The following is a 22,559-nucleotide window of genomic DNA, read 5'->3' on the forward strand; positions in this document are numbered from 1 at the left end:
CACCAGATGGCCAACACTGAAATCAGATTGATTATATTCTTTGCAACCAAAGATGGAGAAGCTCTATATAGTCAGCAAAAACAAGACTGGGAGCTGACTGTGGCTCAGATCATGAACTCCTTATTGCCAAATTCAGACTTAAATTGAAGAAAGTCGGGAAAACTACTAGACCATTCAGGTATGACCTAAACCAAATCCCTTATGATTACAGTGGAAGTGAGAAATAGATTTAAGGGACTAGATCTGATAGACAGAGTGCCTGATGAACTATGGACAGAGATTCGTGACATTGTACAGGAGACAGGGATCAAGACCATCCCAAGAAAAAGAAATGCAAAAAATCAAAATGGCTGTCTGAGGATGCCTTACAAATAGCTGTGAAAAGAAGAGAAGCATAAAGCAAAGGAGAAAAGGGAAGATATACCCATTTGAATGCAGAGTTCCAAAGAACAGCAAGGAGAGATAAGAAAGCCTTCCTCGGCAATCAGTGTAAAGAAATAGAGGAAAATAATAGAATGGGAAAGACTAGAGATCTCTTCAAGAAAATTAGAGATACTAAGGGAACATTTCATGCAAAGATGGGCTCGATAAAGGACAGAAATGGTATGGACCTAACAGAAGCAGAAGATATTAAGAAGAGGTGGCAAGAATACACAGAAGAACTGTACAAAAAAGAGCTTCACGACCCAGATAATCACGATGGTGTGATCACTCACCTAGAGCCAGACATCCTGGAATGTGAAGTCAAGTGGGCCTTATGAAGCATCACTACAAAGCTAGTGGAGGTGATGGAATTCCAGTTGAACTGTTTCAAACCCTAAAAGATGATGCTTTGAAAGTGCTGCACTCAATATGCCAGCAAATTTGGAAAACTCAGCAGTGGCCACAGGACTGTAAAAGGTCAATTTTCATTCCAATCCCAAAGAAAGGCAATGCCAAAGAATGCTCAAACTACTGCACAATTGCACTCATCTCACATGCTAGCAAAATAATGCTCAAAATTCTCCAAGCCAGGCTTCAGCAATACGTGAACCATGAACTTCCAGATGTTCAGACTGGTTTCAGGAAAGGCAGAGGAACCAGAGATCAAATTGCCAACATCTGCTGGATCATGGAAAAAGCAAGAGAGTTCCAGAAAAACATCTATTTCTGCTATATTGACTATGCCAAAGCCTTTGACTGTGTGGATCACAATCAACTGTGGAAAATTCTGAAAGAGATGGGAATACCAGACCACCTGACCTGCCTCTTGAGAAATCTGTATGCAGGTCAGGAAGCAATAGTTAGAACTGGACATGGAACGACAGACTGGTTCCAAATAGGAAAAGGAGTACGTCAAGGCTGTATATTGTCACCGTGCTTATTTAACGTCTATGCAGAGTACATCATGAGAAACGCTGGGCTGGATGAAGCACAAGCTGGAATCAAGATTGCTGGGAGAGATATCAATAACCTCAGATATGCAAATGACACTACCCTTATGGCAGAAAGTGAAGAAGAACTAAAGAGCCTCTTGATGAAAGTGAAAGAGGAGAGTGAAAAAGTTGGCTTAAAGCTCAACATTCAGAAAACGAAGATCATGGCATCCGGTCCCATCACTTCATGGCAAATAGATGGGGAAATAGTGGAAACAGTGGCTGACTATTTTTGGGGCTCCAGAATCACTGCACATGGTGACTGCAGCCATGAAATTAAAGACTCTTAGCACTCCTTGGAAGGAAAGTTATGACCAACCTAGACAGAATATTCAAAAGCAATTACTTTGCCAACAAAGGTCCGTCTGCTAACTGCTAAGTCACTTCAGTCGTGTCCGACTCTCTGTGACCCCACAGACGGAAGCCCACCAGGCTCCCCCGTCCTTGGGATTCCTCAGGCAAGAACACTGGAGTGGGTTGCCATTTCCTTCTCCGATGCATGAAAGTGAAGAGTGAAAGTGAAGTCGCTCAGTCGTGTCCGACTCCTAGCGACCCCATGGACTGCAGCCTACCAGGCTCCTCCGTCCATGGGATTTTCCAGGCAAGAGTACTGGAGTGGGGTGCCATTGCCTTCTCCAAAGGTCCGTCTAGTCAAGGCTATTGTTCTTCCACTAGTCATGTATGGATGTGAGAGTTGGACTGTAAAGAAAGCAGAGCGTCGAAGAATTGATGCTTTTGAACTGTGGTGTTGGAGAAGACTCTTGAGAGTCTCTTGGACTGCAAGGAGATCCAACCAGTCCATCCTCAAGGAGATTAGTCCTGGGTGTTCATTGGAAGGACTGATGTTGAAGCTGAAACTCCAATACTTTGGCCACCTGATGTGAAGAGCTAACTCATTTGAAAAGACCCTGATTCCGGGAAAGATTGAGGGCAGGCGGACAAGGGGACGACAGAGGATGAGATGGTTGGATGGCATCACTGACTCAATGGACATGGGTTTGGGTAGACTCCGGGAGTTGGTGATGGACAGCGAGGCCTGGTGTGCTGCAGTCCATGGGGTCGCAAAGAGTCGGACATGACTGAGCGACTAAACTGAACTGAACTGAACTAGGGGGTGTAATTAACATACAGTAAATTGCAGGTATTTATTTATTTTTATTTTTGGCCACACTGCACAGCTTGCAGAGTCTTAGTTCCTCCAGCAGGGATCAAAGCCACACCCTCAGCCGTGCAAGTGTGGAGTTGTAACCACTGGACCACTAGGAGTTCCCTAAATTGCACATATTGAAAGCGTACAATGAGTTCTGACATCTGTCTGTACCCATGAAACTCATCTCACTCGAGATAGGGAAGGGTCCCTTTACCTGCCACTTTATGTGTGTGTGATTTATTGGTTGGAGGAGCTGGGTTTCATCCTGTATACTTGCCCAGGGTCTGGATTTTGCCCACAGTGTCCCTTTGGTGGAGTTTGGCATGTTCCTGTCTTCTCTGTGTTCCTTAGGTTGGTAGTTGAGGTTGCAGGAGGGTCCATTCTCTTAGCAGGACCCCCAAGGAGGAGGCAGGTAGCGCATGTGGTTCTGTGATGGCACGACCATGGGTGCCCAGCACTCAGACATGGGAATTCGTCAGGGTTGCACACAGAATGGACATAGCCCGGTCCTTCATGGATCAGCAGGAACGCCTCTAAAAAGTGGGACAGAGAACCTGCACAGGAAGGCAACTCAAAGGCTTGATGCTTTCCTGCATGTCCTAGTTTTCAGAAGAATGTGTTGGTGTCATCCATCCAGTGGTGACCAGTCGATTTCTTTTTCAGCATCTCAGAGAACCCGGGGACTTAAATGTGTGCGGTGAGAGGTGACTACTCTGGCTGTTCTCAGGGCTCACAGGAACCTGCTGATGCAGTGGAGCCTCTGCAGGTTCTTCTGAGCCTTTTGACCTGACTCAAGTACTCTTGCCAGCTTCCTGCTGCCTCTAGAGGGACCCCAGTTCTGGGCTCAGCCATTTCTCCTCCAGGGAACCCTGGTTCCACTTCGTGGCTTCTGGAGCCCGAGTGTGATTGGGCCTGTCACATCAGAGAAGAGTCAGAAGTGAGCAATAACTTTTCTAATTTGCCAAAAGGAAAACAGAACCAGCATGGGTGACTGAGTGAGGCTTTGAATGGGCGTTTCCTGAAGCTGCCCGGGTGTGGTTCTGCCTGTAGGTTAGGAAGGTGGGGAAGGAAAGGAAACTGATGAGAGAGCTTCTTGTGGGGAGGAAGGAGGGAAAACCCAATTGCAGTTGGTTGTATGACATAGACGTTCACCTGTGCTCAGGACGGAGCCCGAGATGAATGCTTTGGAGGTGACACCAGGTGCCATGTGGCCGCTCCAAGGACTGGGGGACCACCTGTTCCTTTGGAACTGCTCTCAGAACTGGAAGGGAGCGCTCAGCCTCACACAGTGAATGAACCGTGGGTCTCTGCTGATTTTCCTAGAACGTCAAATCTGTGGGGACAGTCTCTTGCCATTGATGAAACACTGTGCTTCATAAGGGAGAAGTTAATATGCATGAGTTCTAAAATATTGAGCTAATATAATTTTGAGAAAATTTAAGTTGATTACAGTTTATGCTGAGGACAGCGAACTTAAACAGCAGTCTTAATCCTCCAGAATTGAAAATTGGTTTCAGGTTGATGTGGAATAAATGTTTTAACAGAACTTTGCATTATTTATAACCACTTGTTCCAGCTTCTGGTGAAGATATGCAGTGGCAAAGGTGTGTTGGGGCCTTGATGTGTGGACGCCTCACTTTCACTAATTGGCCTTTGAACTGTCCACGTGGCCCCAGATTAGTCATCTCAGTGGACAGTGGCTTTTAAAGTAACCTCAGATAGTGGTGCCCACTGAAGGACAGAGGTGTGACTGTTTCCTCTTGTGTGAGGCCATTCCTTTTACTTCTTTGCTCAGATGTAATCAAGATGAACTCAAGGATAGTGAATAGGTATTTTTAAATGTTTCTAAACTATACAACTTCTGAAAGCTAAATACACTAAAACAAATTTTTTCCCCTGTAGGTCTCCAGTGCCTATTGGATTTTTACCTTAAAAAGTTCTCAGTGTGAGATTTCTTACGCTGTCAATGTAGATTCAGTACAATGATTGAGTAGAGGACCCTCCAGGTCAGGCGGCGGGCGCCCAGCTGCTGAAGGATGAACGGAGAGGAGGAGTTCTTCGATGCCGTCACAGGTGAGCGGAGGGGGTGCCAGCGCAGAGGCCAGGTCATGAGCGTGAAGCCCTCAGACCCCGGCCTCAGACTTAGCCTGGGGACATGAGGATGGCCTGGGAGAGCCACGCAGAGAGAAGGGTGACGTGTTCCCAGGAAAAGCACTTGTCCTGGCCCAGATTTGGAGGAAAACATCCACTTCAGACCACAGGAGATAACATGAAAGGGCAACTGTGTGTTTCAGTCTTTGAAAGAGTTGCCCTCGGGTGTAAATATTTTTATTTGGCTCCTGAATGAGATGGTCCGCATCCTTATATTGTTTATAATGAGCAAAACCTTACTGTCCTGTCTTATGCACGACTTAAAGTCTACCAAGGAATAGTAGATTATCTGCTTCCACAGCAACTCTTGCTGTGTTAAAAGTTCAGTTCTAAAAAAAAAAAGTTCAGTTCTGTTTCGCTTTTCAAACACCATTGTGAACGCTGGTACCCAGGCTAGTGGGGTGGAGCATGTGGTGGGGGGGGTGTTCTGTGTGTGTGTGAGTGATGGGGGTGGCAGGGGGTGGGGGGCAGGAGAGGCCAGGCTTGGTCAGGCCACATTTGCTTAGAGCGGCCCCTCTTCCTCCTGTCACCTCCTGAGGGGGCCCCAAACTCAAGTTCAAGGTGTCCCCCTGCCCTCCACCGACTTGTCAGCACTGGGAGCATCACTTTGCTTTTCTTGCTGAGGGTTCTTACTGGTGGAGACGGACTTCAGGGGACTCTTCCAGTCCAGAGCCTGCTCTTGGGTGTGGGGACGTAGAAATGGCGGCTCTGAAACGTTACTGCCGCCAGCTTCTTCAGTGGTCATCTCCCCAGTGCTGTCAGGGGGCCCTACTGTGGTTGGTGCTGAGAGAGTATGGTGCCCAGCACAACAGGAGGCTCTTGCCTGGTGGTGGTCACTGTCCCCAGACACCTGTGCTATCCCTGTCGGGACACCTGGAGCCCTGGTGGAGCCCTGCCCCATGCTGCCTGCGTTCATTGGCCATACTTCTCCCGAGGGAAGGGCTGGAGCAGTTGAGGGCCAGCAGCCTCAGGTGATTGACTTATTCTCGTCCGAAGCCCCAGGAGGAACTGGCATTGTGCTCCCCTCGCTATTCTCAAAGGCTGAACCACTGAGTCGTCATCTGAGATTTCATAGCTATTATGTTCCCTGTAGACATGTTTTCCTGGGAAGCGTGCTGTCTGATCAACCACCCGCTCATCAGTGATTGTTAGCAGCTGAATTCCACCTAGCGGCTGGTTGTCGGGGAATCACGCCCTCGGTCTGCCTGGCCCTGGCATAGGGACCACGTCTGAAACCTAAAGAGCCCGACCTCAGTGAGGCCCTCTCACCCAGGAGCCTCCTGGAGGTGCCCTCCTACTGGGACCAGTGTAACTGGCTCTCGTGAAGGGCTTTCCCTGGAGAGGCCCTGAGCTGTGGGGGTGCCACGTGTGTATGACTCCATCGCCACCTCTCTGCACGGTGGGACCAGCCACAAGTCCCTGAGATGGAGGCAGAGGAAGCAGGTGTCTCGGTGAAACACCTTTGGTTTCACCGAACCAAACTGTCCTTTGGTTCCCGAACAAGCAACAGGAAGGTGAAAAATCTGAAGTCTCCTAATGCAATGAAATGCCCGGTGGGTACTTCCCTGTCTTAGAGTCGGTCTTACTTTGTGACTCTATTAAAACATATTTAAACCCAGCAGTTACTGAATGGATGACTTCAGTGGGCAGGTATTCCCTCTAAGAATCAGTACCTTTCAATTTGAAAGGTTTTTAAATAAAGCACTTGAGAATATGTACAGATGAAGGGCTGTAAAAAATCAGACTGACCTGTCGAAGATGGGTATCTCTAAGTGATCAGATTATAAATGCTTTCAGCTTGCTCCTTGGCTGATCTGTATTTTCTCTTTGTGTAAAACAAGAAACGTTGTGTATTAAGTATTAAGATGATTAAGGTGTTATGGAGCATTGGCTTCACCAGAGACTTCAGGCACTTGTGAGGGAGAAGCTGCTTTGTTTTCTGGGGCCCACCCCAGGGCTGTGATCTAAACGAACTTTCTACTTAACGGTGGCCTAGATTCTCGGCCCTGAGGGATGCAGGGATACCTGTGCACTCAGCAACCCTAAGCTGGGACTGTTTCAGGCTATGTTAGACCCACGTTTATGCTGGGGATCAACAGGTGTCACTTTGGGGATTGTTAGCAAAAACTAGAGGTGACAGGCTATTTCAGAAGGTATTGATTATTTTTAATTATATCCTTTCAAATTTATTGTGTCATCGGTTTCAGTGCTGCTACATTTTGTGGATCTGTCAATAGAGAAGAATGAGAAAGAAGGAATTTTTGCATTTTCTCAAGGAAGCTTATCAGTGGCAAGGTGGTTTATGTTTTGTGTGTAGCAGCAGCCACCCAGGTCTTTCACGCTGGGCCCCACTTTCCACTCAGAAATGAGGGGCTGTTACGGGAGCCCACCCTATGTTCCTCGTGGGCTCATTGCTGGGGGTCAGCGGTCAGGAGCCTCTGCTCCAGCTGGAATGATTCACCTGGCAGCCACAGCTCCCTCCAGGCTTGCCCTGGAGCAAAAGGAAACACACTTCCCTTGTCCCTGGTCACTGGTCACTTCGGAAAAGCCTTCCCAGTGGAGAAGACCCAGAGGTCTGCCCAGGGTTGTGACCTTCTTCCTCAGGGACTGGACGGGCCAGGAGACGGCTGCCTGTGTTTCGCATTAGTCCTCATGGGTCATTTTCCCTGTTTTCTGTGTACCGTGTAGTCTCTGGGTTCACATCCATCATCCACAGTTTGGGTTATTGTTGGTAGGTTGGCTAGGTTCTGCCAATGCGGTGGCGTGGTGCTTGGTCTTAGAAATACTGCAGCAGATATGTTTCAGAACATGATGCAGAGTTTGACCTCAAATATGGACAGAGGAGGAGGATGTTGTGGCCTGAGTTAGGTGTGACCACCCCGGAGGACATGAGTCATTGATGACCACAGGGGAAAACTGTCCTTGTCCCCTGGGGCCACCCCACATGGAAAGGACCATGGAGCGTGCAATGTGGGTGGCAGGGTGGGGTCCTCCTTGGGGAGCCCCTGGGAGCAGTCCTCTTTTTCCACCTCCGTCTGCAGCTCTTGGCGAGCGGAGTTAATAACTCTGACTGTGTCCATTAGAAACACTTTAGAGCTTCAGGTTTTCTGCTTTCAGTGAGAATCCTCAGAGGTGAAGTCCTGCCACCTCACCCTCTGCTTGTCTCATGCAGGCTTTGACTCTGATAACTCTTCCGGGGAATTTTCAGAGGCGAATCAGAGACTCACTGGCGTGATTCATGTGGACACCAGCAAAAGTAATGGGATTGGAAAAGTTGGGGACGGGCCTCCTCAGGAGAATGGGATTCAGAAGCACAGGTAGGTTGTCCTGTGGGTCAATCTTAGTGTCTCCCAGCACACCTGTACTCATTCGCCCCAGATACGCTGCGGGTGCAGGTTGTGAGCTGAGAACGTCCTGTCCAGTGTCACTGGGCAGATCGAGGGCCTGTTCAGCTAGCCTCTGGGTGGCCCCTACAGATCAGTGACGGTGCTTCCTCAACTTGACTCCAGTCCTTAAGCTGACGGGGCGGCTGTGCCTGCTCCGGGTTGTGGGACTGAGCTCCAGGGGGCCCTGGTGTTTGCTCACAGCCTGCCCTCACTGTTACCAGACCATCCTGCTGGCTTCATGCAGATCTGCCTGCGTTCTCTTTCCACACACTGACCTCTGATCCCGAGAGTTTCTGAGGGTTGTTTGGTGTAGCAAGACCACATTCCGTTCTCTCTCCACCACCACTGGGTTCTCATGTGAGCAGACTTCAGTGACACTGACCCAAGTTCACCAACAGAAGGGAGGACTCAGCTGGGACAGACAGGAAGCAGGTGGAGCCCCTGGGATGATGGCAGTGGCCTCTGTCCACCCAGGGAGCCCACCTTCACCCCAGCCTCTGCCCTGCACTGGACCCAGCGGGACCCTGAGCTGCCAGAGCACCTCCTGCCTGCTCTCATGGCCTGGGCTCAGCCGTCAGCCCCCTCATCCCCTATACCCCGGAATCTGGCTCAAGCTGGCCCTAGTGCCGCACCCCCGCCCCTTCCTCCCATATCCATCCCCCAGCCTGACTTGCTGGCCTCTGGAGATGTGTCTTGGATGCCTTCAGCTTTGCCAGCTCCTGTGTTCCGGCCTGTTCCTCCTACACTGGGCCTCCTGTGGGCACCTCCTGTGCCTGTTTCTTGCCCAGATTTCACCGTTTCTGGACAGGTCCGATCCTGTACCTCCCCCTTCTTAAGCTCCCAGGCGGTGGACACGGCCCTGAGTGAGGGTGCAGCAGCTCTTCTCTCTCCAGTGTGTTAGTTTGGACCATGAACCGTAAGGGTCTCCTCTAAGGATGACCCCGGCACCTGTGCCTCTCTCTGGGGGCAGCCCCGCCCACGGTCAGAGGTCCCAGCCTTGTGGGGTCCTTGGTGCCCCGGCTTTTCCCTCGTTAGGGCTCTGTCTGCTCTGTGCCCTGAGCCTGGGCCTTCTTCTCCTCCATCTCGTCAGCTCCTGCCTGTATGCAGGGCCATCCTTGGGCTTTGCCCTCCCCCTCGTGGCCCCTCACAGCTGGGGCCTGTCATGTCATGGCCACACAGGACCTCAGGAAAGACAAGCACAGGCTTCAGAGGGGTTTAAGAGCCGGTTTCTGAGATGTTTTCTGAGTGGGACTCCTTCTTGTCTGACCTCTGTCCATGGTCCTGCAGCTGCTCCTGGCTGCTGGCGCCCGGCTGCCCTGGGGTGGGGGTGCGGCGACCTGACTCCCCAGCTCCATGGGGGAAGGTCGTCCATGTGGCCGTGATCATTTCCCAGGAGGCCCTCCAATATTTGGTACAGAAAGCTTTCTCTGGGACTTCTGCAGCAGTCTGGTCCTTTTTTCCTCCACTGGCGAGCCAACATAGAGAAACACTAATGCTTAGAAAAGGTGAAAGACAAGGGCCACTGAGCAGAGCCATCCATTGTGACTCACATTGTTGAAACATACGTGTTGCTCTGGTTGCTCCTCTGCAGGACATCTCTGCCTGCCCCAATGTTTACCAGAAGCGACTTCAGCGTGTGGAGCATATTGAAGAAGTGCATCGGCTTGGTGAGTTCAGAGAGCCAGACTTCCCACGGGGCCTCCACCATCTTGTCTGGCACAGGTGGCTGTGACTCCAAGAAGCGGTGCTCGGAGGAGGGGCGGGTGTGGGGAGAGCCTGCTGCTAATGGAGAGGGTCCTCTCCGGCCCCTCCTAGGAGCTGTCCAAGATCACGATGCCCATAGCCTTCAATGAGCCCCTGAGTTTCCTGCAGCGGATCACAGAGTACATGGAACATGTGTACCTAATTCACAGAGCCTCCCGCCAGCCCCAGTCCCTAGAAAGGATGCAGGTGGGTGGCAAGCTCACTTCGGGGGGCACCTGGCACTGTGCTTGGTTGCACGCAGACCATAGCAGTTAAAAACGTGACTTAATGTGACTGGCCACGTGGGGGCAGGGACCTTGGCCCTCAGCAGTGGGATGTCTGGGAGCGGGGCCAGAGCAGCTCACACTGACTTTGGGGAGCTGTCCTGCCCAACGGCCTAGGCATTTGCCACAGGCACATTCTCCACGGGTGTGGTCTTGGCCTCCTGTCGGTTGGGCCTGTGGGGCTGCAGGGGGATGTGGGGCTGGCAGTTGGCCCCTCTTGGGTCCTTTCAGCACCACCGTCCCATGCGAGTGTGTGCACATGTGTGATAGACGGCCTGCAGGGCAGGCCCCAACTGGGGTGGGAGATGGCAGAGTTCCTGCTTTCTGTGGCTTTGAGGAAGTGGTGGGTGATAAACAGCATTTCCCCGGAAGTTCTGTGGTTTCACACGCGTTACCAGCGGGAGACTGAGAAGTCACCCCAAGCGCGTGTCTGGGCGCCACCCAGCCCTTGGCTCGCACGTCCTCATGGTCGCCACCCCCTCACTGGCCTGTGGTTGCTTCCAGTCTGTGGCGGCCTTCGCGGTTTCAGCTGTGGCTTCCCAGTGGGAGAGGACCGGCAAGCCCTTCAACCCGCTCCTGGGGGAGACGTATGAGCTCATCAGGTAAGCAGATGGGGCCCTCGTGGTGTCTTGGGCACAGGACTCTGGTGACGGATGAGGAGGGTCCTTGTGCAGCATGGATGTCTCCAGGCGGCTGAGTTGAGGGGCTTCCTGTGGGTGGAAAAATGGTTCACTTTAGAGAGGTGTTGTGTTAATGGCATAACAGAACCCTGGTGAGAAACCGAATTGAAAACCGAAGACTGCGTTAGGTTCAGGAATGGAGAGGGGATGGCCAGAATGTGTGGTTTAGGCTCAGGACCTAACCTAAACGTGTAGGTTAGGTTCAGGAGCAGAGAGGGGATGGCGGGGTGTAGTGCTGCTGGGTGCTTGTGTGTGTGGGCATGTCTGCGTGGCCTACTGTAATTTGCAGCATCTTTATAAAACAGTGGTGTACTGTGTGACTAATCTTGGATTCAAAGAACCACAAACTTCTGGCTGTAGTTCTTGGGTCCTTCTGTGCATATGTGTTGTTAATGGTTGAGTCTTTGCTGTGGTGAGTAGATGATGCTGGGCTGTGGGGATGCTAGGCGGCTGAGAATAGGCCCTTCAGATGTGTCAGAGTTTACACTGTTTGCGGAGGTGTGCGTGTCAGCCCTGCTTTCAGCCCGTCCGGGGAGGAGTTGTCATCTTGGTGATGCAGGCAGCCTGCACGTGCATCTCTTCCCAGGTGGGGAGGCAGCATTCATGCCAGTTTCAGATTCCACCTTCTCTGGCTCGTCCTGGATGGCTCAGCAGCGGCCCCTCTGTGCACAGGGTCTGTGTGGGGTCCTCCTGGGTTTTAGTGTGCTTTAGAGGCTGGCTGGCACTGGGTGCTGGAGGACCCCTTCTCCACATGTCATTTTCTTCAAGAAAGCCAGATAAGTTAGGAGAAAGCATGCTGTGTGCTGCCAGGAGCCTTGTAAATGACAGGAGTACAGCAGGTGGTCTGGGGCTGTGGCAGGTCACAGCAAGAGGGACCGTAGGCACAGCTTTCTCCTTTGAGAGACAGGGAAGCTGAAGCCCAGGCAGGGGAAGGCTGGCCTGAGGGTCAGTCTCAGGGGGACACTTGTATCTGGAATTCGTGGAGATGTTTCTTAGATATTCCTCTTGAGCAAGAGCTTCCTCCCTCTGGTCAGCATACTCTAGTCCAGTATTCGAGATTCTGCCCTTATGTAGCTGTTAGATAGTTTTCAGCATTTGTGCGTATTAAGAGCATCATTGAAATATCAGAAAAGAGAAATCAAAGCACAGTACATTAAGAATCCAGACAACAGAAAGCAAGCAGGGGGTTAAAAGCATGCAAGCCCTCCAAGGCGCTGAATGTAGCGATAGCCCAGCGTCGGTCTCTTTCAGAGCATAGTTCAGCTGAACCAGCCTCATGGACTGGTAGGGAACACTGACACACTCTCTACACTTGTGTCAGGCCGCAACTTCCCAATCACACTTCCGGTGTCTGCCGTGTGCCACGCGTGTTAGACAGCTATCTTCCTGTTTGGGCAATGTAACTAAACTGGCCACTCACCAGTATCGTTTTGTCCCTAGAGCTTGCTCATGGATAACTAAAAATAACACTTTCTGTTCTTAGACAAGTATTCATTTTGTAAATTACATACCTTGGTAGGCAACCTTTTAAAATCTAATTTTTCAACTTTCCTTCCTCTGTAATGATTGGAAATTCTGATTCCAGTTAAGTTAGTAATTATGTGGTTGAGCTTTTATAATTTTTAATGACTATAGCTGTAGGTGTATTCAGAGTTCTGGAACAATTAAAAACTGACATTTTTATTGAAAAAGAGAGTGTACTAAAAATCCTACTTCTTGGCCAGGAATATCTTGGGACATAAGACATTTCATCACAAACATCCTGGGAGCCTTGAAAGGAGGCTGGACAGCCCTCCTCTGGGTTTACTGGGCAGTGGGCATCCCTGGAGAAGTCAGGTGACAGTTTGCTGTCGGGCCTCTGAGTCGCTGGCCCTAAGAGCACCGGGGTGGGCAGGGGGTCAGGGCAGGGGGCCTCTCCGCAGGGCTGCTTGTTTTGTGTGTTGGTGATGGCCCCGGGACACAGTGTGTGCGCGCGCGCGCGTGTGTGTGTGCGTGTGCATGTGTGTGCATGTGCGTGTTTTTGTGGTCAGTATTAGGCCACGTGTGACATTGGAGAGCCGCGCTGGTTGTTTCTGCCATATGAGACAGCATGTGTGGTCCCCTTATCCCAGCACCCCTCCCAAACATGGGGGTCAGGGGCTCTGTGGGTCCTCCATCCCACATGCAGGTGCTGAGTTGTGGGCTTCCCTGGGGAGGCGGGTGCTGGGCCGACTTTATGGGCTTTGCTGTCACTCACAAGGTCCTCTGGTTGTCTCTCCTGCCCCTTCCTTTCTTTTCCTCATTTTTGCTTCCAGGGAAGACTTAGGGTTTAGATTCATATCCGAGCAGGTGAGCCACCACCCCCCAATCAGTGCGTTCTACTCGGAGGGCCTCCACCAGGACTTCCTGTTTCATGGCTCCATCTATCCGAAGCTCAAGTTCTGGGGGAAGAGCGTGGAAGCAGAGCCCCGCGGCACCATCACACTGGAGCTGCTCAAGTGAGTGGGGAGCTATGCGGTGCAGGGGCCGTGGTGGGCAGCCAGGCGGGCAGCCTTGCAGCGCAGGACCCTCCTCCAGGGAGCCTGGAGGCCTCGTTGGGGTGGTGGTTCCTGGGGCAGGGGGTGTGCTCCTTACAGGATTGGGTTGGGTCCTGTTTTTTCTCCCTGGTCTCTGCAGTTCAGTCCCTGGTTGTGGTCGTCGTCCCCTGCTGTGTGACAGCCCAGCTCAGAGCCTGAAACAATCCTGTCCTCGCCTGGTGTTGGGGGTGATGTGGGGGCTCTGTTGGGGTTCTGTGCTGGTGCAGCTGGGGTGCAGGCTGGATGAACCCCTGAAGACAACCAGGCAGAGCCTCTGCTCCCGCACTCTCTTCCCTGGCCGCTGGCAGAGGCCAGGGTTGCTTGCCACCCCCCTGCTCTGCACAGCTGTGCGGCCGGACACGGGCACCCCCCAGAGCTAGGGACCAAGGATGGGTGCCCAAGGATAGACGTGTCCTTCATCACCTGACCTCAGAAATGACCACAGCCTATGTGCACATGCTGTGGTCACACAGACCAGCTGTGGTCTAGGGTCTGAACTCCAGGAGGGGAGGAGAATGGAGGGGCCGTCTTCAAGGATGCATGCATACCTTTAAATCGATTTAAATCCAGACATGCCCAATCTGACGTTGATCAAAGACCCTCCAGGCAGAAACCGAGTCTCTAGCAGCCGCCTGGCACTGCAAACCCGTTGTGGACGGTCCAGACCAAGGGGCACAGCTGCCTCCCTGAAGCACGAGCCTCGCTGCCTGCAGCTCCGTGGGAGCTTTGTATGGCATTTGTGTTTCCTGTGAGCCCCACCTGGCCAGAGGCGTGTGGGCTCCCCAGTCTCCACCCCAGACCCTTGCATCTTGGGTCAGACCGGGGCAGCCCCTCCTGGTCACCTGCTCTTGGCTTTTAAGGGTGGGGAGAGTTGCAACCTGCAGAGTTGCAAGCCCTGTCAATGAACGCTTTTGGTTCCCAGGACATTCAAGAAGTTTCCAGTGTTCCTCGTGAAATGCTTGTGCCCTGGGCCTTTTTTTGCCCTCAACTGTGGCTCCGACACAGCCTCCCTTGAGACATGGGTCTGGCCCTCTGCTCCCCGCCCGTTTGTGAGGTTTCTTTTCTCCTTGAGGAAGCCCACCTGGGGAGCAGGTGACTGATGGGAAAGGCATTTGCACCCCAGGACCCACCCCGCCTCATGTTGGCCCCAGAGGCCCAGGGCCCAGGCTCGCTAGGGACCTCGTGGTTCCCACAGGGCAGGGCGGGCATGGTAAGAGGGCTGTTCTGTTGACAACTTCACAGGAAACCTCTTGCCTTTGTTGCAGCCCTTTATTGCTGATTAACTTGTCTCCACGTTTAAATAGAAAGCTTTGTTGATACTACAAAGGACATTTCAAACGAATGCTAAAGACGTAGCCACTGCTCGGGAGTTCAAAGCTGTGCTATGCCCTTCTGCGGCTTTCAGTCCATTATGGTGTGATTCTGTCTGGGACTTAGCTTCTAGGGTCACGCGGTGTCTCTGTTCTCTGGCGTATTTCAGACATAAGGAAGCATACACCTGGACCAACCCTACGTGCTGTGTCCACAACGTGATTATCGGCAAGCTCTGGATAGAGCAGTATGGGACAGTGGAGATTTTAAACCACAGGTAACGGGCCCAATGCTGAGATGCTGCGAGTCAGGGTGGCGATGGGGCGCCCAGAGCACTGGCCGCTGGCGTTCAGCTGTGTATTCATGCCACCCTCAGCCCCCAAGGCCCTCCCTGGTCCCCAGCGAGCTCAGCTTCCAGATGGGCCATACTGGCCGCGAGACAACACACGTGCTGCGGTTGGATCTGATTCTGGCCGGCACTGGTCAAAGTCGTCGTTAGTGCTCCGTGTTGTTATTTCTGTGTTTTTAGTCACAGTGGTTGATTTAGTTGGAAGTTTTAAACTACACTCAAGAATGGTGTGATCTTCTGGTGAAAACAGTGACCACTGTCCAGTCTGCCAGGCCTTATTCCTCGAAGTTCATGGCTGGTTTGCTTTGTTTCTTAACAGCTTTGTTAAGATATAATTTACATGTCATAAAATCCACCCATTTAAAGTAGACATGTAAATGACTTTTAGTAAATCTACCGAATTGTGTAACCATCAGCACCAGGCAGTACTTGAAGCTTTCTGTCCCCTGGAAAGGTCCCTGGGCCGTCCATGCAGTCCTGATGCTGCCCCGCCCTGGGGAGCCCTTGTACGAGCTCTTGCTTGCTCCCCTCTCTCCCCTGCTATCTCCCCATCTTCCCCTCACTCTCGGTCTTTCCCTCTGTATCTCCCCCTCCATCTCTCTCTCCTTCTCTCTTTCCCTACCCCCTCAATTTGCCTTTTCTTGACATTTCCCATCCACAGCAGAAGCCTGTGTTTGTCTTCCCTGCAGGACTGGAGATAAGTGTGTGCTTCACTTTAAACCGTGTGGACTGTTTGGGAAAGAACTTCACAAAGTGGAGGGGTACATTCAAGACAAAAGGTAGATCCCCGCGCAGATCGGGTCACAGGTGCCTAGTTGGTGCTTGCGTCTTCTGCAGAAGTCGTGGTTTTAGAATCTGACCTCATGTTTCACTCTCTCTCCTGGGCTCAGTATGGTTATCAGGCAAAACCCAAACACGCGTTTATGGGCATCCTTTTCCACATGATTTTTTTCGCTCCTGTTGGGAAATCTGGGACTTGTTCAAGTTTCTGTGAGCAGAGAAATGATCAGTAGTATTTTAACAAGTTTGGGGGATTCTTCCCCACTTTGGGTTAGTTACACTATGTGTTGGGTCTCAGTTTCTCTCTCTTTTTTTTTCCATCAAGTAACTTGGACCACATAACAGCCATAAGATTCCTTTTAGCTCCTAAAATATGTACATTTTCAGGTAAAAATAGTTCCTAGTGTAAAGCAGCGGGTACTTTTGCTCTGTCCCACTCTGTTGGGTGTCAGATGTTCACCTGTTCAAATCCCTTAGACTTAAGACTCTGACCACTTCGCCCCTTGAAATCTTTTGGGACTTGGTGTATGGCTTCACAGGACAGCAGTCCTGTTAGGGAGACTGGCATTGGCCAGCCCTGCAGAGTCAGCCCAGAGGGAGACCGTGGTCAGCTGGCCCACAGACGTGGGCTGCAGCAGTGGACACCCCCCTGCACCAGCCCAGCTCCGAGTTTCTGGTTTTCCATCCCAAATTGGACAGAGAGGACTTGGCCATGTGTCCCCGCTTGCCACCCTCCAGGCCCAGCCTCTGAAGCACAGGTGCCCTCCCAGCATGGCCCTCGGCTGCCAGCACAGCCTTCCAGGAGCACATGGTCAACTCCCTGCTCACCCAGGAAGATGCAGGAAAGGAGAACAAGGCACAGCATGCATTGTTCCTTGGGAATCAGGCAGAGCGCCCTTTCTGGAGGCTGTGGGCGGACAGTGATGGGGGTCTGACTCCAGGTTATGGAGCTGAAGAGGCAGTGGCAGCTGGATGTGGGGAGGGTTGTTTATAGGACATAGAGAAGGGGCTGCAGGACACATGGTACTTAAAAGATGTAGTATATTTAAAAAACGACAATCAGGCTCACAGGGTGTTATGTTACACACTTGTTCTTACCCCATCTGCCTCCCGCAGCCCTTCAGGTTCTTGTGCCCTTGTTTTCTCTTTCCTGCTTTGGCAAAGGAGTGTGAAGAGTTAGTCTGAAAGCTGTGAGTGGCGATACTGAAATGGAGCTTTCCGTCTGCATGTTTGCACCAGCAGTACCCTAGGGTTTACAAGACTGATGATGAAGATTGATTCTGGGTCAGGTTAGGGGGCTGCATTTCTGGATGAACGGTTGATGATCACTGTTACTTGCTTTTAAAAATTCCCTTTCCCTCCAGCAAAAAGAAGCTCTTTGTGATCTATGGCAAGTGGACGGAGTGCTTGTGGGGCATAGACCCTGTCACATACGAGTCCTTCAGGAAGCAGGAAAGAAGAGGGGACTCCCTGCGGAAGACGAAGCCGGTACGGGGCTGCCGTGGGGGGTCCCCAGCGAGGGTGCGGGGCCTGGCCAGGCGGTGCCTTGGTGGTCCAGCTAGAGGGGTGGGTTACAGAACCTGTCTCTCCGAGCGAAGGTGCCTGTCCACCTGATTCTGGATGGCCAGGTGCTGGGGTGCCTCTACCCACCCCTCTACCTGGCAGAATCAGAGGGTGCCTCCATTTCCTTCTGGATATTTCTTGATACCTCTCCTGTCCCCGCACCTTGTTAGCTGAGACCCAGTAGATAAGCAAGTGGATGTCCTTTCTGCATTTCTAGTTCTGAGTTCCAGGTGATAAAATCCAATACTGATTGTCTTAAGACTAGTTCTTCTTGAGCCTAAGACTAGAGGCAATAGTTCAAGAGAGGTGTCGTGTTTTTCTAGATGATAAATTAGAATGTACCAAACCTGAGGTGTTCAGTATCTGTTTAACAGAATATTCAACTTCTGCTGAGATTGTTATTGTTTCTTGTTTTGTTTTGGGCCAAGCCACTAGGCATGTGGCGTCTGGGAACTCAGTTCCCTGACCAGGGGTCACACCTGTGCCCCCTGTAGGGGAGGCTCAGAGTCTTAGCCACTGGACTGCCTGGGACGTCCCTGTTGGTTTTTATGTTGTAATATTTCACAGGTTCTATTAGACATCTTTTCTAAAAATACTCCTTTAAACTAAAAAAAAAAAAAAGTAAAGTTCCATTTGAAGACCATAGAGCAGATGTTAAATCTGTTTGCTGACATGTTTAGTGCGTTTGCTTGGCTGTGTTGCCCCTCGGGGTGACGTCCCAAGGAGGGAGCATTTCGTGGGGGTGCAGACCGCTGCCCTGTGTCTTCACTTAGCTTCTGGCACCACACCGCGTAACCCGCAGGCGGGGAAGACTGCCAGGCTGTGCTCGTTGTAATTAAGTATCTCCCTCACAGCTAACTAAAAGCCACTCTTCTTCTCCAGGTCCCACTGCTTTTGAAAAGGAAGTAGCAGTTGTACTTTTCTATTGAGATGTGACCCCAAGTGAGAGCTTAGTCTAGAGACGCTGAGACACCCTGAAGTCACCACACGTGCAGAAGGGCAGCGTTGGGGTAGAGGACCACTTGGGGGCGCCCTTGGCTACCTGAGGAGGTGTCGCCCCATCCAATCACACTCAGGAGGCCACATGGGCCCCCCTACCAGGAGCGTGGTGCCTGCTGCCCTCTCGGGGGCTTGGGAGGGTCTGCCAGGGCTCCGGGGGCAGTGGGTGCTGTGTCTTTCAGGACGACGGCCCTGAGAAGGCTGATTGCGATGTAGCGGACAGTGTGCCCGAGTCTCAGGAGACGGTGCAGGTCATTCCAGGCAGCAAGCTACTCTGGAGAGTCAATACCCGGCCCCCCAACTCCGCTCAGGTCTGTGCCCCCGGCCCTAGCCAGGCCCCCAGTCATCCTGTCACCCTCGGGGCTCCCTGCCCTCCGAGCCCTATGACCCCCACCCTCCAGCACTCAGCTCAGGCATCCACACACACCTCAGGACCTGGTTACACTGCGAACCCTCAGTGTCTACACCAGCTGTGTCTGACCGAAAGGGTTTCCAAACCAGTTTCGAGAGAGAATTTTTTGACTTGTCAATTTCAGTCCTTAAATGCGTTTCGATATTTGTTTTGGAAAATTGCACTTATAATTTTGTTACCTATGGTAAAATTATTATATTACATACAGTAATGTTTATATAAAATAATTATATGATAAATACATAGTAAATTTCATTTTACTATATTATAATTTTATATTATTTATATATAAAATATATATACAGTGTATCATAGATTTTTAAAAAATTTTTGTTACATCCTTTAAGCAAAGCCACAGCCTGTGCAAAATAAAGGAAACAAACATTCAGTGATAAATAGATTATCTCAGCACAGCCACGACTGCAGTTTCAGTGGAATACAAATTATAAGATAATGGAGAAAAATCTGTTTAAAAAACATACACACACACACACAGTAAAAACTAGAAATCATATCCGTTTCTTTGGTTCAGTGAACATTTACTGGGTTGGAGTAGGTGGGTCCAGGTCCCTGGGAGTAGAGCCCAAGGACAGGTAGGCAAGGACCCCAACCCCACACAGCAGAGTGACCTGTCTAATGGGCTGGAGGCGGGCCTCCTGGGGACACGGGTACATGGAGCAAGGACTAGGGAGCCAGGGCCATTGGCCGTAGGGCCGCATTTGGGCCAGGGAGCAGCCAGGATCCAATCTCCTCTCTTACTGTGCATGACATGGGGAACCGTGGGGTCATTTGAGGAACCAGGGGCCCCTCCAGCCACTTGTGGAGATAGGCTTCGGGGCCAGAGCAGAAGTGGCCAGAGGGAGGCAAGTCCCCAGGTCTGGGTATCAGGAGGCGGCAGACCCCACCACAAAGGGGTTGAGATAGAGATTCTTCTCAGACCCCTGGGGCATGAGGAGACAGACGTGCAGGTCGGATGTCACAGTGAGAATCTGGGTGCCTCCTGTGGGGGTGGAGAGGATGAGCCCCCTAGGAGACCCAGGCAAGTGTGGAAAAGAGTATCATTTATAGTAACGACTCTGTGCCTGCCCCGCAGATGTACAACTTCACTAGCTTCACGGTGAGTCTCAATGAACTAGAGACGGGCATGGAGAAGATCCTGGCCCCCACCGACTGCCGGCTACGCCCTGACATCCGCGGCATGGAGAATGGCAACATGGGTGCGTGTTCGCATTGGGGGCTGACTGGGCGCCCAGCCCTGGCCACGCGGGTGGTGCAGGGAAGGAACGTATCCCTGTTAACTGAACACACGTCATATCTTCTCGACGTGCTTCTCAAACCATCTGTGGGCAAGAGTTGTAAAGCTTCTAGTTTGCTGCAGGCCACTTCTTTTATAAATAAAATAAGATTAAGTTACTAGAAAAATGAAATGAAAGAGAATATATACAAAATGTTATACAAGTCCCCGATTTTCTTACTAGGTTCAACAGACAGTAAGGTTACATTTCAGAAGCTGTTATTTGAAAGTCTCTGGTGTGGAGGGTCCCCCCTGTGCCTTTCCTACCCCACGGCCCCTCTGTGGGCCGCTGGCTGCCCTGGGGTCTGGGCCTGGCCATGGGCTTGGGTCTGGTTTCCCACACACTTACTGCCTATGGTTCCCACCTGGGGTTGGGTGGGGGGTGTGTGGGGTGTCCCTCATCCACTTTCTCAGCCTCACCTCTGCCTGTCACCCTGGTCCCTGACCTGCCCCGTGCTTGCACCTAGATCTGGCAAGCCAGGAGAAGGAGCGGCTGGAGGAGAAGCAGAGGGAGGCCCGGAGGGAGCGGGCCCGGGAGGAGGCTGAGTGGCAGACGCGGTGAGGCACCCGGCGGCCATGGGGATGGGGCGGGGGAGGCACAGACCCACCCACCTGGGGGCAGTGAGGAGGGGCTGCAGGCCCTCCTGGGGCTGAGCAGAAGCTACCCTGTGTCCCACGAGTCAGCGGCTTACAGCCTGGGCTGCACGTGAGATGACATGCAAGGTGACAGTGCTGACTGGAGGGGCCACGATCCCAAGTGGAGAACAGTCCACTGGCCTCCTGACCGCCTGCTCTGTGTCGCAGGTGGTTTCACCGAGGCAGTAACCCGTACACTGGGACCCCCGACTGGCTGTACGCAGGGGGCTACTTCGAGCGGGATTTCTCAGGCTGCCCCGACATCTACTGAGAGGCCGGACTGGCCCCCAGACCTGGAGACCCAGAGGCTGGACTCCGTCAAGCGGCTGCTCTGAGCTTCTGCCACGGCAGAAACCAGCTTTTCTCATGACTGTTCATGGAGATCGCATCGTCCCTGGTTGAGGATTTAATTCTAATTAACTTTTGATTGCCAAACATTTTACTACTGTTGCAGCCTCTTCATAAAACTTCCCTTGGGATCATCATGTTTCCATTAAGGTTTGAGAAGGAACAGTCTTTACAGTTCCCTTTATGTGACAGGACAAGCTGGGCTGGCGTAGAGTACAGCACCCTCTTCATTACAAAAAGTTATAAATAAAGGAAGTAATGGGAAGGGTCCATATTCCTCTTCGTAATGCAGTGGCAAAGGGTTTCTGAAAGTATTTTAAAACTGAACCAGTAACAGGAAAAGATGGATCTTGAGAAAAGTCCCACCAGGAGCCTTATACAGGCCAGGAATTGCTTTCTAGATCACGGTAACACAGAAGTGGAGGTTTTCAAAGCAGCCGATTGAATGAAATGAAAAGTTGTCAGAGTTTGTATTTTTTATCAATCTTCAATAATGTAAAGATTACTTTGAAAATATTTAAGTTCAAACTACTTGAATAATACTTTGCTGAAGAGCAAGATAGGCATTAATCACCACTTTACACTGTCCAAAATGAAGCATTACCATGACAACGAGGGTGGCCAGAAACTCTGACCAGTCGTTCCCAGATGGCGCCCAGCCCTCTGGTCCCTGGGGCTCCCCCTCGCTGCAAGCCACGCCCTCACACAGAGTGAGTCCTGCACGCACGACAGTCGACCTGTCCCTGTCATGCATGTGTGACCCGCCTCGGGGGTGTCCTCACCACTGTGCGTGTCCGCCTCCGCACACATCTACACCCTGTGACTGTTCACTTTCTGTAGAGGTGCCAACACCACTGGCCGTGGCAGAGCTCTTTGATTCGAAGACAATCTGCCGTGTGCACACATGCACAAGCGCATGCATGCACACACACGCAGCTGTACACAGTGTGGGTTCTCAGCAGGAGGGTGTCGGCATTGTGTGTCCTGGCTTCAAAACCACATTTGTAATTAAAACACTTTTAAAAGTGAACCCTTGTTCTGAAGGCTTGATTCTGTAGCTTTGGAAACTGGAGGCATGATGCCACGGTCGAGTTCCAGGGCATCTGCCTGGCGGGACCCAGGCCGGGTCCCCGGAACCTGCAGAGGCCCCCAGACCACACAGAGGCCCCAGGCGTGTGTGGTCTCAGGTTCTGCAGAGAGGAGGTGCTGACACACCTGGTCATTAGCATTGGGAGTCCTGTGCCCCTGGTGGCGGCCGGCAACGGAAACAAACTGCTTCTCCGGGGAATGTAAGGCTGGGGGACCCGGGGCACGTTTAGAGCAGTGGTGTCGAGGGCAATTTGACAGCTTTCACGGATTGTCCTGTTTCTCACCACTCCAGTAATTTTCTGCAAGGTCTGCATCTCTGAGAACTTCCCTGCAGGCTCAGACGGTAAAGGATCTGCCTGCAGTGTAGGAGACCCAGGTTCAGTCCCTGGGTCAGGAGGATCCTCTGGAGAAGGG

General features: G+C 51.7%; 1 protein-coding gene across 1 annotated transcript in view; it reads left to right on the plus strand.

Moving 5' to 3' along the window:
* OSBPL2 (oxysterol binding protein like 2) overlaps window positions 1-22,086 on the plus strand; it is a 36,399-nt gene extending 14,313 nt beyond the window's left edge. The window contains exons 2-14 of the mRNA XM_027559077.1: window positions 4,468-4,638; window positions 7,889-8,033; window positions 9,694-9,769; window positions 9,918-10,052; window positions 10,634-10,731; window positions 13,104-13,286; window positions 14,845-14,952; window positions 15,714-15,803; window positions 17,169-17,292; window positions 18,549-18,677; window positions 19,872-19,995; window positions 20,540-20,630; window positions 20,877-22,086. Of these exons, the coding sequence (XP_027414878.1) occupies window positions 4,602-4,638; window positions 7,889-8,033; window positions 9,694-9,769; window positions 9,918-10,052; window positions 10,634-10,731; window positions 13,104-13,286; window positions 14,845-14,952; window positions 15,714-15,803; window positions 17,169-17,292; window positions 18,549-18,677; window positions 19,872-19,995; window positions 20,540-20,630; window positions 20,877-20,979 (1,443 nt within the window). The 5' untranslated portion in view covers window positions 4,468-4,601 and the 3' untranslated portion in view covers window positions 20,980-22,086. The remainder of the gene's footprint in view (window positions 1-4,467; window positions 4,639-7,888; window positions 8,034-9,693; window positions 9,770-9,917; window positions 10,053-10,633; window positions 10,732-13,103; window positions 13,287-14,844; window positions 14,953-15,713; window positions 15,804-17,168; window positions 17,293-18,548; window positions 18,678-19,871; window positions 19,996-20,539; window positions 20,631-20,876) is intronic.
* Window positions 22,087-22,559: the final 473 nt, after the last annotated feature.

The sequence above is a fragment of the Bos indicus x Bos taurus genome, chromosome 13, assembly GCF_003369695.1.
Source record: "Bos indicus x Bos taurus breed Angus x Brahman F1 hybrid chromosome 13, Bos_hybrid_MaternalHap_v2.0, whole genome shotgun sequence".
NCBI classification, from domain to species: Eukaryota; Metazoa; Chordata; class Mammalia; order Artiodactyla; family Bovidae; genus Bos; species Bos indicus x Bos taurus.